General features: G+C 51.2%; 1 protein-coding gene across 9 annotated transcripts in view; it reads left to right on the top strand.

Moving 5' to 3' along the window:
• Positions 1 to 12,554, top strand: part of GRIK4 (glutamate ionotropic receptor kainate type subunit 4) — a 123,827-nt gene extending 111,273 nt beyond the window's left edge. For all 9 annotated transcript variants that reach the window (XM_048968462.1, XM_048968463.1, XM_048968468.1 and 6 more), the window contains 7 exons: positions 2,989 to 3,098; positions 4,858 to 5,031; positions 5,137 to 5,302; positions 7,192 to 7,417; positions 8,585 to 8,713; positions 11,179 to 11,297; positions 11,813 to 12,554. In XM_048968462.1, the coding sequence (XP_048824419.1) occupies positions 2,989 to 3,098; positions 4,858 to 5,031; positions 5,137 to 5,302; positions 7,192 to 7,417; positions 8,585 to 8,713; positions 11,179 to 11,297; positions 11,813 to 12,178 (1,290 nt within the window). In that variant the 3' untranslated portion in view covers positions 12,179 to 12,554. The remainder of the gene's footprint in view (positions 1 to 2,988; positions 3,099 to 4,857; positions 5,032 to 5,136; positions 5,303 to 7,191; positions 7,418 to 8,584; positions 8,714 to 11,178; positions 11,298 to 11,812) is intronic.
• Positions 12,555 to 15,969: the final 3,415 nt, after the last annotated feature.

Raw genomic sequence — 15,969 nt, 5'->3', positions numbered from 1 at the left:
ATGGTCCTTGTTGATGCGCCTTGAAAGTCCTTTGTGTATGAGATAGCATACATTTGGTGAACTGAGTTTAGGACAGGTGTACTGAGCCTTGAAGGGGTTGAGTGCTGCGAAGATACGAGCTGGGAGGACCAACTGAGCAGCCAGTCCCTGGGTTCTGTAGGCAAGCAGTGAGCTGCAAGGCTCCTGTGGAGCCAGCTGCATGGTCAGGCTCTGCAGTCACCGACATCCACCCTTCCAGAAGCCTGCCCTTGCCTGGCTGAGAATGGGGGCTTCCAGGAAGCAAAGAAGCACAGAATGGTTTGGGTTGGAAGAGACCTTGGAGATTAGAGAACCAGAGAATGGCTCAGGTTGGAAGGGATCTTAAAGCTCTTCGAGCTCCAGGAACCGCTGAATGAATCTCTCTTGCCTCGATCTGAGGATATTCAGGAGGCCTTCATCAATTATTGGACACTTTTAACATTTCTATTCCAGGAAAAATAGCTCTTCCAATTAACAAAGCCGTATTGGGACCTGCTAAAAATATCTGACAGACGCCTGATATTGTCAGCCCCATCTTCAAAACAGACAGATAAGAGAGAGTTTGTGCCCTCCGTGGGAACAGAATATCTTTATTCTTATCCTCAACTGTGAATGAAAAGAATATGTAGCAGCAGCCTGAAAATGACTGCAGCTGAAAAGAACCAGAACTACTACTACTGTAAAGTCACGGGAGAGAGTCACTGCCAAGCTGGAAACTTAAAGCTTCCAATGCAATTTCCTTAATGAGCATAATTTATTGACAAACTGCCCTAGAAACACAGAGAAGACATGGTGGCCCTAATTACAGCGAGGAACTTTGCTACAGGAGTATCTCACAAGGGAGGCTCAGCTGAGACATTGCCAGTGCCCAGGAATCCCCCATCAGCTGTGGGATGCGGGGAGGGGTGTGAGCTGCTTGGTTGGGGCTGCTGCTGGGGAAGGGGGGGGTGGAGGTGGTCACACCTTGCTGTTCCCTTTGATCTGTCTCATTTCTGAGCATGTAAACACTTGTGAAAGAGGGGCAGCTGTACCAGGTTTGCTCTAGATGATAAAGGGAAACAGGTTTCTGCAGGGCATCCTGGAATGCCGGGTGGTTGCTGAAGAGAAGAGTTTTGGCAATGCCTGCACTGGGCTTCCAGCTGGCATCCAGGAGTCCAGAATCCTCAAGCTGGGACCAGCAAGGTGCAGACAGGAGCAGCTGGGAGCAGTGAGATGGGTCTCACCTCCCAGCAACAACAAGAATTGCTGCAGTAAAGGTGAGCGAGGGGATGACCCAGAATGAGAAAGGACCATAAAGAGAGGCTCTGGAATGAAAGCTGGGAGAGGATCAGATCATTTCTTGGGACGTGACTTTAATTTGACTTGAAAATGGGCTCCGCAAGGTCTGAACCACTGATTGCTCCCTTATCTACTTGTTAAAAGGCTCAGTAAGCCCAACCCACTGAAAATACAGATGTAGATCCCAGCCTTCAAGTCCACCCCTCCTTAAGGACCCAGGAGGAGATGCTCTCCCAACAATTTGCTGTCAGTTTCTGAGAGTGCAGTCCCAGCTGGTGACTGGAGTTGGGAACATCACAGCACCCGAGGTATTTATATTCAGGAAGGTCTCTGTATAACAACTACTGCCTTTTCTAGCAACATCCCAGTTTTTAGAAGAACTAAGGAGACCTTGTGAAATTCAGTTTTTGCATAAGAGTGGGAATATTTCAGTAGTAAAACAGTGTTTTTATGGAAACAGAATTTCAAATGCTTTCTCTTGGCTCTGGGGAAAGAAGAAAAGGCAAAAAAACTCAACTCTGTTTCCCAAAGACTTCTGTGAAAACAGAAAATCACTCACTGCCTTGGGATTAAGTGCAGCTCTGAAGCACTCGGGTCTTGGATGGCACCGGGTTTGCTGTGGCAATTGAAGTGAGCTGTTATTTATTACCAGCTGCTATTAGTTTATGTAGTGTCATCAGCAGAGTTAAGGCAGCAGACTAAGAAAAATGAGGGCTCTGTGTATCAGAGACAACCCCAGCAGCAGCCTCTGTGTAAGGGAGCAGCGAGCAGCACGCAGCCCGTTTTGGGACAGCCCTGCTCAGGTGCTCTGAGTTTGCTCAGAGATGAACTGGAAGCTGCTTTTCCCCCACTGGGCAGAATGGGAGTTCAGCTTGAGAGAAACGTCTGGAACTTCATCCTTCTCTCATCCCAGTGTTGCCAAACTTGACAAGATTTCGGTGGTGGCGTGTCCTTGTGAGTCGAATGCACTTGAAGAGCTGAGCAGCCCAATTTTCCTAGCAGCGAAGGTGTTACTTCTCAAGGAAAGGTGGCATTGCTGAGGTAGAAGCAGGAAATTCTGACGCATCCTGAAGATAAAAATATCACTTTTCGGGGATAAAAGTAATAATTGTATTGAGTTTTGTAGAAAAGGGATGTCTGAAGGCAGAAGAAAGCGAGCCAGAAATACTGCAAATATGTTGTGGGGTTTTTTTTTTCTTTCTTGCATTAAAATGTGTTCTCCCCACTTTGCTTCCTGCAGAGGCTCCCACCCACCCTTCCTCACACTGGGAGCTCCTTTGTGCCCAGCAATCCTCTGTGGGCGACCAACAGCTCCAACCCTGGGCTCCCCAGTCCCAGGTCGGTCCTGCAGCACGGCGCATCCCAGCAAAGTGCTGTGGGTGCTGTCATTTTCCATCTCATTTTCCATTGCTTCACCTGTTTGATGGCCTGGAGGAACAAAGGAGGCTGTGCCAGGGAGAGGAAAGGTCTCAGGAAAGGGTCGCTGCAGGGAGCTGCTGCAGGGCTGGTTCACCTATGGCACTGCCTCAGTGCTTTCTTTCCCTGCAAGCCTTTTGCAAATCCCTGTTTGCTGTGTTTCCCTTCTGCCCCTCCCAGCCATTGTCAGCAGCAAGGCAGGTGCGTCTCTTTGTGTCCTTTTCAGAGTGATTCAATCTGAAAAGCAGGTCAAACTCTCATCTGTTTGCCTTCCAGGGTCGCAAGCCTGGCTACTTCTCCTTCCTGGACCCCTTTTCCCCCGGTGTGTGGCTCTTCATGCTGCTCGCCTACCTGGCCGTCAGCTGCGTCCTCTTCTTGGTGGCTCGGTAACGTGACTGCTGTTGCCTTTCCTTTCCTCGCGGTGCCATCTAGCGTCACGCTCCCAGCCCCGTGGTGAGGGGCTGCACGTGGGGGTGTCCCCCAGGCCACCAGCGTGGGGTCCTGCTGTCCCCCGTCAGCTGGGGACAGGGCTTTGCTGGGCACGCGTTGGAGCTGGATGGCCACGGGCATGGCTGTGAGCAGTGCCAAAAGCGGTTTGGGAAGGGCAGGAGGAGCTTTGAGATGAGGTGCAAATGAGGCTGTTCCCTAGAAGTGCTCGGTCTGCAGCAGAAAAAGCAGAGCGCTTGTCTTGGCCGTAAAGGGCAGATGTCAGCACAAACGCATTCAGAAATGTTAATGCAAACTCCAGTACTGGTGTCGGTCCTTTAAAACGCAATGTATTCAGAAAGTGGAAGTTCATGAATATCCTTCAAGAGCTCCCAGCTGATGTGCAGAGCCTCGCCTGACAGCCCTCAGTCGATTCCCTATGACTAATTTAAATCAGCTTTAAAAAATGTCACCAAGCACTTTTCTGCAGCACGTCTCCCATTGAGGCCTGGGGGTTGCGCTCCAGGGCTGCCTCCCCTGACCTCATGGCAAAACGTTGCCGTTTGGTGCCACAGGTGAACCTTTCCACACTCAGCTCAGCTGTGTCCTGGAAATGCATTCCAGAGCTGTGCTCAGGGCTCGGACGCTGCTTCGGGACGTGGCAACCCACTGCTCATTACAGAAATGGAACCGTGCTGCCACTTGGTCCCTTAGCATGGCTGAAGTTGTCAAGCTGACAGGTTTCGTTTGAATCCCATTGCAGCCTCACATGCATAGTCCTGAAGAAAACACTGAATAATGGAGCAGGGCACTCACTGCAGGCTGAGGTGCGGTGCCCCTCCAACCCCTCTCAGCATGTTTTAAACATTGTCCTCCTAAGTCGTGTGCCTCTAGATGAGGTGAGATGCAGAAATGAAAGCCTCATTTTGGTGAAACGCCGCAATAGATCCCTGCAGCTGCATTTGCAGGAGCCCCAAAATAACCCTCCCGAGCACCAGCTTTGTTAACCATTAGCAATGTAATGAATGGCAGCGTAGGATTTAGAAGACTTTCTTAGCAACCGGGGAGCTGAAGAGCGAGAACAGCCCAAAAAGAGAGCCAGGCTGCCATCACTTCAGTGACACGCTGTTGTTTATTTGCAATTACCACCCCTGTCCCATCTCTGCGAGCTCTGAAAGCATGAGGTTGTTTTGAAACAAAGAGCACATGGCCTCATACTAAACCCGTGGTTAGATCTTGCTGGGGCCACCAGACCTTGGAGCAGCCAATTGCAACCATTGTTCCTCGATGATGTCGTGCAGTCAGGTCTTAACGTGTTCCACTTTGGAACTTGCTATGGATGCTCATTATCTGGCAGGGATCCCAGCAGGAGATGTTTGATTTCAATTTCACATCAAGACCGTGAGCTTCTGGAATTATTGTCATTGTCTGTGATGCAAATTGGCACACAGGACTCCAGCCTCCCTCCAGCCCATGCCCTTCAGCAGAGCCTCCCAAAACTTCTGCACATTTTACAGCAAAGCCTCTGGCACCTGAATCTCAGAGTGAGCATTTCGCACAGCTCTGTGCCCTGAGCAATAACTGACAGCAGTTTCCTCCTCAGAAAAAACCGCCTCCGGGAGAGTTAGGGCTTTTCAGCTTTTCTTTTCCTGCTATGTTTCTCCTAAGTGCCCTATTTCCCAGCAAATCACCTCTGTTCCCTTCTCCTTGTCATTGCAGCTTGACACCCTATGAGTGGTACAGCCCCCACCCCTGCTCACAAGGCAGGTGCAACCTTCTCATCAACCAGTACTCACTGGGCAACAGTCTGTGGTTTCCTGTCGGGGGGTTCATGCAGCAAGGCTCCACCATCGCCCCCCAGGCGCTCTCTACACGCTGCGTCAGTGGAGTCTGGTAAGGTCAGCCTTCCTTTAAAGGAGGGCTTCTCTTGCAGGGTGGGGATGGGGATCAGCCCATGGGCAAATCTCAGCTTACCGTCTTTGCTTTCCCTTCCCTTAGGTGGGCTTTCACCTTGATCATCATCTCCTCCTACACGGCCAACCTGGCTGCCTTCCTCACGGTGCAGCGCATGGACGTCCCCATTGAGTCTGTGGATGACCTGGCAGACCAGACCACCATCGAGTATGGCACCATTCACGGCGGCTCCAGCATGACCTTCTTCCAAGTAAACCCTGTTCTTTTGCTAGCTAGGGTGGGGGTTGCACCCTTGAATCAGATTTGGATGTTGCTCAGCCTGCCATGCCTCTCACTGGTGTGTTGCATCCCACTTTTTGGCACAGAGGGGATGTTTGGGGGGGGCCCTGGCTGCTTGGTAGCACAGCACTGGGCCAGTTCTACTGGGGACATTGAGGGGCTGAGTGGTGGAGGGATCCTTCCAGCTCAGTCTCGGAAAGTAACTCAACACTGGGAGTTCCCTACCAGGTCGGCAGGAAAGTGGTGCAGATCCACTCATCACAGCGATGGCACAATGTTGTCTTCAGCAGCTGAGCATTTGCAGTCAGATTTCTGTGGGTCCCTGTGCATGGTCAGCATGGTCTTAGGTTCTCCATGAGTGTCACTTGGGTTGGGTAAGCAAAGAAGCATTTGCAGTCCCTTAGTGGGATGCCTTATGTAAATGTGCTGGTGCAAACCAGAGTCTATATGAGGTCAGTGACTCTGAAATCGTACGAGTCAAGTGTGTGCCAATGTAATACTGGTTAGCTCAATTTCCTTTCTGTCTTCCCTGCTGTATTCAAAAAGGAAACAAATGAGTGAATCCTTTTTTGCAGTGCTCTGAATGCACACAGAACTGCTTGAGGATTATTTGTTTATTGAATGTTGAAATACCAAGAGGGCAGAAAGCTCTTCTCACTTTTCCTCTGAGTCTGAACTGAACCAGGAAGCCTGAGAAACCTCTCAAGCGAGCCTAAGCTTTTCAGCTCAACTTTCCACCCTTCAGGGGTTTGGCAAAAAAAAAAAAAGAAAAACAACTTCTTTTGAGCAGAACATCACATCTAAAAGCTGAAGAGCCCAAGTGAATAAAGTGGCTGCATGCGAGGCACTCATCCTTTTTCAGGCAGACTTTCAAGGTTAAAATCCTGTCATGGCTCTGCACTGCCTGGTGCCCGTGTCAAAAAAGAAATGAGCACAAGGAATTCTTGTACCATTTGCAATACCTTCTGTCGGGGTGGTGAGTCAGGTGCTGCAGCGGGTTGCACAGACATGGCTGAAGCTGTCCTCACCCCTCGGCTCTTGGCTGCGTGAGACATCCATTGCTGAAGCACCTTGCACTGCAGCCTGTCCTGGCAGCAGTTTCCCTGGCTGCTAACACATGGGATTGGTGTGAAAGAGTGCTGTGAATTGTGAGTGAGCTCACCCTGCCCACCTGTCCCTGCACGAGCGACTGCACAGAGGACAGAGCTGGGTGGAGAAGGGCAGCAGCAGTGTCCTGAGACCCTCTGTGACAGTGTGCAAGCCACCAAATTAGCTCCTCTCTCCACCAAAGCAAGGCAGGTCCGACCACCAGCATGTTCTGGAGATTTGGGGCTTGCTGCAGTCTAGTTCACTGCAGCCAGTGAAAAGACTCCAGGCACAAAATCCAGATTGATGGAGCTTTGACTCCAGCAAGCTTTGACTCTGCCCTTGGACCTCAGTGCTCTTCTTGGGTTGGCAGCGTCTGACTGTAGTGGACTGTTTGAGCACAAGGGTGTGGGAAGCACAGAGTGGCTTAAACCAAACGGGAGCTATTTCCTCTGATTCTTCTGGGGTTTTTTTTGATACACCTTTACAAAAATCAGGTCTTTTTTCTAAAGCATTTCTGCAAAGAGATTTGCTGGAGCCTAATGAAATTAGGTATGCATTCCATGCCCAGCCTCGCCAACAAAGTCTCAAATCCACCAAGACATTCAGACCTCTAAATCTCATTGGAATAACTGGAGATTAGGCATCCCTTTGTGAATCAGGCACTAACCCTGTTTCGACTCCCCTCCGCACCGCAGCCTTTTCAGGTGGCTCTCAGAAGGGTTGTACAGCACCACAAGCTCCCCTGCCTTACCTGCACCTCTCTCTTGGCAGAACTCCCGCTACCAGACGTACCAGCGGATGTGGAACTACATGTACTCCAAGCAGCCCAGTGTCTTTGTGAAGAGCACGGAGGAAGGGATCGCGCGTGTGCTGAACTCCAATTACGCCTTCCTGCTGGAGTCCACCATGAACGAGTATTATCGTCAGCGCAATTGCAACCTCACGCAGGTCGGGGGCCTTCTGGACACCAAGGGCTACGGGATTGGCATGCCCGTCGGTAGGCAGTGAAGACAAATTCTAGTCCTTCTCAGCTGTCAGCAGAGGACCGGAGCATTTTGAAAGGCTGAGCCGGCTCTAAAGCCAACCTCACGTTTCACGGCTCTGCCTGGGGTCCTTTATTAACCTCGGGAGGAAAATCAAATACACTGCAGTTGCCCACGGTGCACACTCAGAGCCATATGTGCGAGAGCCAGCTCTGGTCCAGAGCCCCGTGACACGTGATTGTGGCTCCTTCAATTATTCATGTGCAAGATGTTTCAAAATTGCTGCTTGTTTTCTGCATATATGCTCTTTGCTGACGGTTTCCCTTTTGGAACCAGTGTTTTTGAATCGTTTTGTGCTCCTTGTTTCATCTCGGAAGTGCCTTAAAAGTAATGCTGGTGCAATTGCTGTAGCATCTTAACACCCGGTGGTCCTGAAAACTCCAGCACAGAGCCTAACAATTCTAAGTAACTATCTCACCCAGCAATCAGCTTTCAACAAATGCAGGTTTTTGTCTTTCAAACAGGGGAGCTAACAAGAGAACACCATTTCCCAGGGCAGCAGAGGAAAAGGAGGTAGCAGTTGTTATTCCAGATGACTGACCCATCTCTGGGCCCGTTCCAGGGCTTCAAGCACCCACACTTTGCAATACAAAGTGAAGCCGGATGACGCAGAACCCTCCTGCAGGCAGTCACTGTAGTTTAGCTGACATGAGTAAGCTTGTAAAGTCACAGTAACCCGGTTGTGAGTACAAAAGCTCACTGTCATGACTAAATTTGTTCTGACATTGTCTTGTTAAGCAGCGAAATCGTAGCAGATAAGAGGAGCAGAATGCTGCTTGCTGGGACAATAGTGCAGAGTTATGAGTGGAGCTGTGGGCTTTCCCACGGCCCTTCAGCACCCCTGGGAGCACGGAGCATCCTCTCCCATGCCTTCCTTGTGCGTTGGGTTCTGTGCCATTGCAGTGCACCAGTGTGAAACATGAGTGATAGAGCAAGGCTGATGCTGGAGGCAGATGGACAGGAGAGGGACCTCTGTGGTTCGAGGAGCAGTTTGGTACCGAGCTGCCCGCTCAGCTCCTGCCCATGAAGCTGCAGCTCTCCCTTCTAACTTGTTTACGTGCCGTCTGTGGGTCTCGGTGTGCAGGCAGCGGTGTCTTAGCGCCCACCTCTCGCTGTTGCAGGCTCTGTGTTCCGCGATGAGTTCGACCTGGCCATCCTCCAGCTGCAAGAGAACAACCGGCTGGAAATCCTGAAGCGAAAGTGGTGGGAAGGAGGCAAGTGTCCCAAGGAGGAGGACCACCGGGCCAAAGGTACGCCGTGCCGCTCTGCAGGGAGCCTCCTCTGCAGCCGTGTGAGGACGGAGATCCATCCGCACGTGTGTGTTGCTGGGTTTTCTGCCAAAGAATTACTTTTTCCCCTTCTCCTGACCTGCAGTTCCTTCCCTCACAATTCAAGGAGAGAGCCAACCAGCTCTGCGGCGCCTCATGCTGTGTGTTTTTGCCTGGGGCAAAGATAGCAGGAACAACCAAATGACAAATATTGGAGGCATATGGAGGGTAAATTAGCTTCTAATGAATGTCTGCAGCATTACGTGGGAAAATGGATGGCTAAAGAGATTGGACCAAAATCCCGTGTTCCTTCAAGGGAGATGGATCTCCACCACGGTCCCACTGCTTAGTGCCTCTGAGTGAAAGCACCATGCACACAGCCGAGGGAAGGGACACAAGGACATTATTAGTGCATCTGTAAACTGAGGAGCAAATTCTTTTGGGTAATGCTATGCAAATTGCCATAAAAGCTACCACATTAGGCTGATGTCCCAGAGTGCAGCAGTTGCCAGCTTCGTGCAGTTGCTGTGGTTTTTTGCTTTTGGCAGTCGCCCTTTCCTCAGCAAGCATTTTTGGGGAGGCCAGCAGGTTCCCAGCTGAAGGGAGAGGCTCCTGACCCCTCTGAATGCAGAGACGCAGAGCCGAGCCAGCTGCATGGCTGCTCACTTGTTTCTCTGACATTGCAGCAGTTGTTGGGGTGTGCGTGCAGCTGGATGAGACCCTGCTGGGACTGAGAGAGCCTGGCTGGTGGTCTTAAGGAGGAGCTAAGACATCCTGGCCCAGCCTGAGGCATCCAGCCTCAGCACAAGGCAAGGAGGAGTAAAGTAGTTGCTGAAGAAGGCAAGCGTGCAAGACGGAGGCTCCTCTTCTGTGGATTTCCTCCAGGCTCCATGCACTCAGAATTCTGGGCTGTGAGGAGGTGGTGGGTTTGAAAAGATGCTCCTGGACCGGTTCTGCCAATGCCCAGCTTGCTCTGTGACCCCGGATGGGTTGCTGTGGTGCTTTGTGCCCTTCTGTTGTGTTTCACTTTCTCAGCTGGGGAAAAGCGAGAGACTGCAGTCTGCTGGTCGTGGTAATGAGAGTGCTGTCACATAGCTAGCGAAGAGTGAGACGGGGATGAGACGATGTTTAGGTGGCTTGTTTGCCTTCTTAATAAAAGCCCAGCTATATCCTAGCTGAGAGAAAGCACAAGTGTTTTTGGAGGACTTGAGGCAGTAGAGGGAATAAAATGTGTATACAGAGGAAAGAGATAGCTCCCAGGTGAGCTTGGACACCTGAGTTGACATCCAGGTGAAACCACGGCAGGATGATGAGAGCCTGATACTGGCCTGAAATTCAACCAGGAGAGATGCTGCGAGGAGAGGATGGCCTTTATCTTGGGTCTGAGCAGCGATTATGTGATGTGTTCTGCCCTGCTATTGCTGTCTTAGTGGAAACGTCTCCCTGCGAAGGGCTGATTTACGCAGTCACTGGATTGCTCCAGAGGCAGTGCCAAAAGAATGACGGAGAAAGAGGGAGAAATGTGACCTCTTGAGTTTTAGAACAAAACAGGTCAGCGATTTACAAGGATTTTGGTGAGATTTTATGTCTAAGAGCCATGCAGAGATTGTCAATAAATCATTGATTCCTGCACTTTGATTTAATGTTACAGAGGGGGGAGGAAGGTTTTTATAGATGTTCTTGTTGAGTAATGGCCTTGTAGCATCACCTCAGCACTAAGCACTGCATGCTTTTTAGTAATCAGCCCAATCAAGAGCCCTGGCCACTTGAGGCCAAGCCTAAGAGAGAAGGAGAGCAGTTCCTTGGGCAGCGAGTGCTGAGAGGTGGGCACTGCTCCTCGACCACCAGAGAGCCCCCAGCCCCATCCCAGGTACCCCTGTGCAACGTGCCCACATGGTCCCCATCACATCCAACTGCACTGGGTTTTGGTTTTGCCTGGATCCTCTCCTCACACTGCAACACAAGCAGCTGTCATCGTTTTCCAACAGCACTTTGTAGTGCAATCAAAGGAGGTTTTCTCAGTGCCAGCCTCCTTTAAAGCTCTTTCTTGTCTTCCTCATCTCTGCTCCTCTAACAGCGTTGCTCATCCGCAAAGTTCAAAGCAACAAGAGCTGGGTGAATAATTTGCAGGTATTAATGTGCTCGATTGATCTCCCGTTTTTCCCCTGCTCTGTTCTTGGTTTGTCCACAAATTGCTTTGTGCTTCCCTCCAATGCAGTCGCTGTTTATCTGCAAAATCATCGTTTCTGAGAGCGCATCTTCGATCGTGCAGTTATTGCGAGGCATTCGCTCTGCCATCTGAGTCATGCAGCTCACTATTAATAGGACAGTGCTGGCTCTGTGCTTTTGGCTCCTGGCTGGGAGCACGCAGTGCTGAGGAAACAGCAAGGGACTGCATTTTGTTGTGCCTGCCTCCCCGCAGTGTTGTCTCTTCTGCTTTATTTTAGGCCTGGGAATGGAGAACATTGGTGGAATCTTCGTGGTTCTCATCTGTGGCTTAATCGTAGCGATTTTTATGGCCATGCTGGAATTTTTGTGGAGCCTTCGGCACTCCGAGCAGTCAGAGGTAGGACCTAACAATGTCCTGAAGGGGTATCTGTGCTTACTGCTGCTTGTGAGGTGCTCAGCTGTGCTCTGCTCAGCCTGACATGAGTGCTCCAAGTGCCCAGACTTCAAGTGCACAAGAGCTCTGGGTGCACGTGGCTGGGCATGAAGCGCACAGACATCTCAGGTACTCCTGCATCCCACTGCAGTCGAGGCCGTAGGGATGCTCTGGGGCTGTTGAAGGGATCAGCTGTGCAGCACAACATGCAGGTCCCTTTCCTGAAGTGTGGAACATCTGAGGATTTGGGCCTCCAGTAGGTTTGGGTCGCACACTGCTCTGGGAATCCAGAATCCAAAATCAGGAGGGTCTCTGACAAGAGGTGGTGTCTCTTGGGCTGTAACAAGCATTGGGGTCTGAGTGCTGGCATCAAAATCCAGCGGCCAAATCTGAACCTGAGCCCACAGCGCTTTGGCATCGGGATCCAGAGCGGGCGCGAGGCACTGAAGTGAGCAGCATCTCTCGGGTCTGCCTTCCAGGTGTCGGTGTGCCAAGAGATGGTGACAGAGCTGCGCAACATCATCCTCTGCAAGGACAGTTTCCACCCCCGTCGGAGGCGAGGGGGGATGATACGGACTCGCCCCGCTATCCCTGAGGAGCGCCGAGCCCGCAGCACGACCACGCTCAGCAATGGGAAGCTGTGCAGTGGGGGAGAGCCAGACCCCCTGGCACAAAGACTGGCACAAGAAGCTGCCCTGGTCGCCCGAGGCTGCACGCACATCCGCGTCTGCCCTGAGTGCCGCAGGTTCCAGGGGCTTCGGGCACGGCCGGCTCCGGGCTCACCTGCACAGAGCGAGGAGAGCTTGGAGTGGGAGAAGACCACCAACAGCAGCGAGCCCGAGTAATGCTGGGGCAGGGGGAGCCGGGGTGGGCCGAGAGGGTCCTGTTCCATTTTACAGAACACGGACTTGTACAATGTCAAACTTGTTTTTAAATTAAAAGCAGTTACCCAGCTTCTCCAGAGCAAGGCAGAGCGCTGTCGGGCCGACGCAGACGCCTGGCCGGAGGGTCGGCTTTGGAGAGGATGCACCGGGAGCGGGGTCCTCAGGTGAGCTGCCCCCATGCAGCTCCAAGGTGGGAAGGAGGGACGCGGTGGGGATCGGGGCAGCAGCATCACCCACCCCTGTGGGGGCGAGAGCTGATCTCAGAGCTGCTCCATCCCGGGCCAGGAGGAAGGATGCTACGCTGTCTCCCCATCACACAGACTCACAGGGGATGGATCTCAATGGGCGGGAGGGAGGGAAATTTTTATTTGGTACAGAGGAGGGATGGGAAGGGGAGAGTCGTTATTTCGTTTTGTTTCATTTCGGGGTACTTCAGGACTCAGTCTCCAAGGCACCGGGTGTCAGGTGCTGGATTTCTTCCTTTCTAGAGTGTGGCACTGGGCTGAGAGAGGGAGGAAGGGGTGGGACACACTCCCCCTGAGAAGCAGCACACGCTGTCAGTCTGAAGAGTTGTTAACATACATATATATATATATAAATATATATGTATACATAGATATATATATATTAAAATGCCAAAAAACAACCAACACACACAGTGATCTCAAAGAGGCCTTGAAACGCCTGGAATTTCAGGGGTTCTGTGTCTTCTGTTTAGTTCTGGGGTTATCTGCTTTTTTTTTTTCCCCCTTTTCTGTTTTTCGGGGGTGTGGGTTTGGGATCCCTTTGAGGAAGGTGAAAGGAGAGCAGGGAGCGCAGGGGAGCCCCTCCAGCTCCCCATGTCGCTCTCAGCAGCACTGCAAGAGCCATCAGAGCGGGCTCTCATGTGAGAAACTCTGACTTCCCCAGCAGCAGCGGCAGCTCCGCGTGGTTCTGACGTGGGTTCTACAGTGCCGAGTTCAATGTTCTGATTGAAAAAACAAATTCTATGCAATTTCTGACTGTAAAAGGGAAGAGAGGAAAATGGAGAGGGGCAGGGGAGATAAAGCCTTGAGTGAAGGTACATCCTGTTCTCGAATTGTTTTCTTTTCTTTTTGTCTTGAATGTACTGAAATAAAAGATGTCCTTGTATAATTACGCTTTTTATCCCTTTTCTCTTCCCTGTCCACGCTTGAAAAAGTTACGAGGCAGCTTGCTGAGGGCCAGCACATCCCCAATGGAAGGAACTGGGGGGGAGGTGAGGGCAGGCGCCTGCACTGGGTGTAGAGCTCAGCACAGCCAAAGCTGACAGCAGCCCCTGAGCACACCGTGTTGCCTGTAAAGGCCGGTATGTTCTTACCAACAGCAGAATAGACTCATCAAAAAGAAGCTGCTTTTTAAAATTTATTTACAGATTAGCAGAAGAAAAGGCTTCATGAATCATTGATGAGAGCTGATGTTTTCTCACCCCGTCACTGAATAAAGACGGAGCTTGTCAGAGCCTGATGCGATTCCTCTGCTGCTCCAAAGGTCTGCAGTCATCTGCTCAGACAGGGGGTGTCAGGTATGAAATGATGATGAGGAGCCACCCAGTTTCTCTCTGCCTTTGCTCTTCATCTCCTCTTTCTGTTACCTTTCTCTGCCTGTATCGTATTTGATATCCAGGTCCGGATTTTAGGGAGATATTTTTTCACGTCCCTTTTGCACCCTGTCATTCTTTCCCCCTCTGTTCAACGTGTGCACTCCGAGCAGAAATGCAGCATGGAGTAGCAGTGGATGGGTAAAAGCTGCTGACACGTGGATACCTTTTATAGGGCCTTGCATTTTCTGCTCGCTGCTACAATCCTACAGATCTCACAGTCTGGAGGGGCCCTCCACAGAGGCAGCGTTGTGCACATTTCCTGGGGGCCGTTGGCACACGTTTGCATGCCCAGGATGGGTTACATCCCTCCCCCCTCCCCAACTTCCTGCTCTCATCTTTGAAGCTATTGTTGGTCCCCTTTTGCTCAGTGCTAAAGCAGTTCGGAGATCTGAAGCACTTTGCTGCCCAAAAGGCACTTTCCCAGAACGGCCATCTGCTGATAAAACTGGGGTAATTCGAGTAAGATATCTCTGCAAATTCCACCGGGAGCCCAAGATTGGATCGATTAACTCTGTGCTTTCTCCCTTCCTACCCCTGGCTCCATCCTCCTGCCCACCCCAGCTGTGTTCCAGTCCCTGATCCCACTGCCTTTGGGCACATTCCCGACCAAAAGCATCTCCCCTCCTGCACCCAAACCCCAGCTTTGTGGTAGTTTCCCAGGCAGTGCCGTTTTCATCTAACACTAACAAGTCTGGGACAACCAGGGGGCATTTCCTGACCAGAATGGCACAGGCAAAACAGAAGAGGGTTTTTCTGTGGACGGTGAGAGCTCAGAGGCAGGAACAATTTTAACTACTTCAGCTGGGACTCAAAAGGAGCCAGCAGGAGAAGGCTGCAGCGTGCTGGAACATCTGCAGAGCAGCACGTAAAGCACTCAAAGTCCCAACGACCCCATTAGAGCCTGATGGGCCTCTAAGTGGTGGAAAATAGAAAGCTGGGCTCTTCTGGGCACAAAGTAGCGCTGATGAGTTCAGTATAAATGGGCTCCTGGGGAACCTGAGAGCGCACTGGGAAAATCAGCCCTGTCCCAGCGGGATCAGACAATGGGCAGTTTGTGCATCTTCCAGGAGACTTTCGTCCCCGCAGAGGGGAATCTGCTGTGCTCCAGCCGAGCTGATGGTCTGATTCGTGGTGGGGCTGCGATTTCCTGGCCCGGAAAGCAGTGCAGGAGGGACGAGCAGCCCCAGGGCTGGAGGCACGGAGGGACGCAGAGAGGGAAGCAGGCTTTATTAACCAAGGCTTGCTCCTCTGCTGAGGTTAGGGCTGCAGTTACCGATGCAGCTGGCGGTTCCAAAGACTGAAATGACAGGAGCTGGCTGTAAAAGAGATAACTGTCAGATTAGCCAGCACATATTTCCTGCCTGGGTTTTCTCTGTCAGACCTATCTTGAAGGATCTGCGTGCATTAAAGGGGCTTCGTGGCCATTCGCCTTTTAAAAAGTGCCTTTCTGATGCGATAAACAATGCTTTATTACAGTGGAAAGACCTGGCATTGTTTTTGGCCTTTGGTGTGGCATAGCATTTTTCTGCTTCAGTCGGTGGGTGTGGAATAGCCCTTTCTGTTTTTCTTTTGTGTCGTGGCTGTATTTTCAGTTCCTCAAATATTGAGCTTAGGGTGCAGGGGAGACAAAAAGTCAGTGCATTGGTGAGGAGAAGGCAATTGAGATGCGCCATGGGCGAGACCCACACTCTTTCAAACCCATTATCTTCCTTCTTTTCTCTTGCTCTATCTCTGCCTTCCAAGCACCTTTCTCTTTCCTATTCACACCCCAAACACCACTCTTTGAGTTCCTCAGCCTCAGAACAACCCACCTCTGATTGCCTTTTGCCTGAACTCCCAGCAACTTTCGGAAGTCGTCCTCTGGCTTTTCAGGCTTAGCTCGTGCTGAGCCGAGATTTAAAGCAATTTATTTCTAAGCCAAAAGTGAATGCAAATGAGCACAAAGAACTGGGGGAGGAAAAGAAGAAAGACCTCTCGTTCCCAGGAGAGCACTGGGTTGGCTGATCTGTCTGCCTAAAACCAATTGTTCTTCCAGCTCTACAGCAAACAGCTGCCTTCGTTACAGAGCACGGCCAAGAGGACGCTCTGATTGTTGCTTTTGAACTAAAATGGGGGAGGTAGGTGAGCACAC

The sequence above is a fragment of the Lagopus muta genome, chromosome 22, assembly GCF_023343835.1.
Source record: "Lagopus muta isolate bLagMut1 chromosome 22, bLagMut1 primary, whole genome shotgun sequence".
Lineage (NCBI taxonomy): Eukaryota > Metazoa > Chordata > Aves > Galliformes > Phasianidae > Lagopus > Lagopus muta.
Note: the sequence above shows the minus strand (reverse complement) of the source record. Positions and strands in the feature narration are given on the sequence as shown.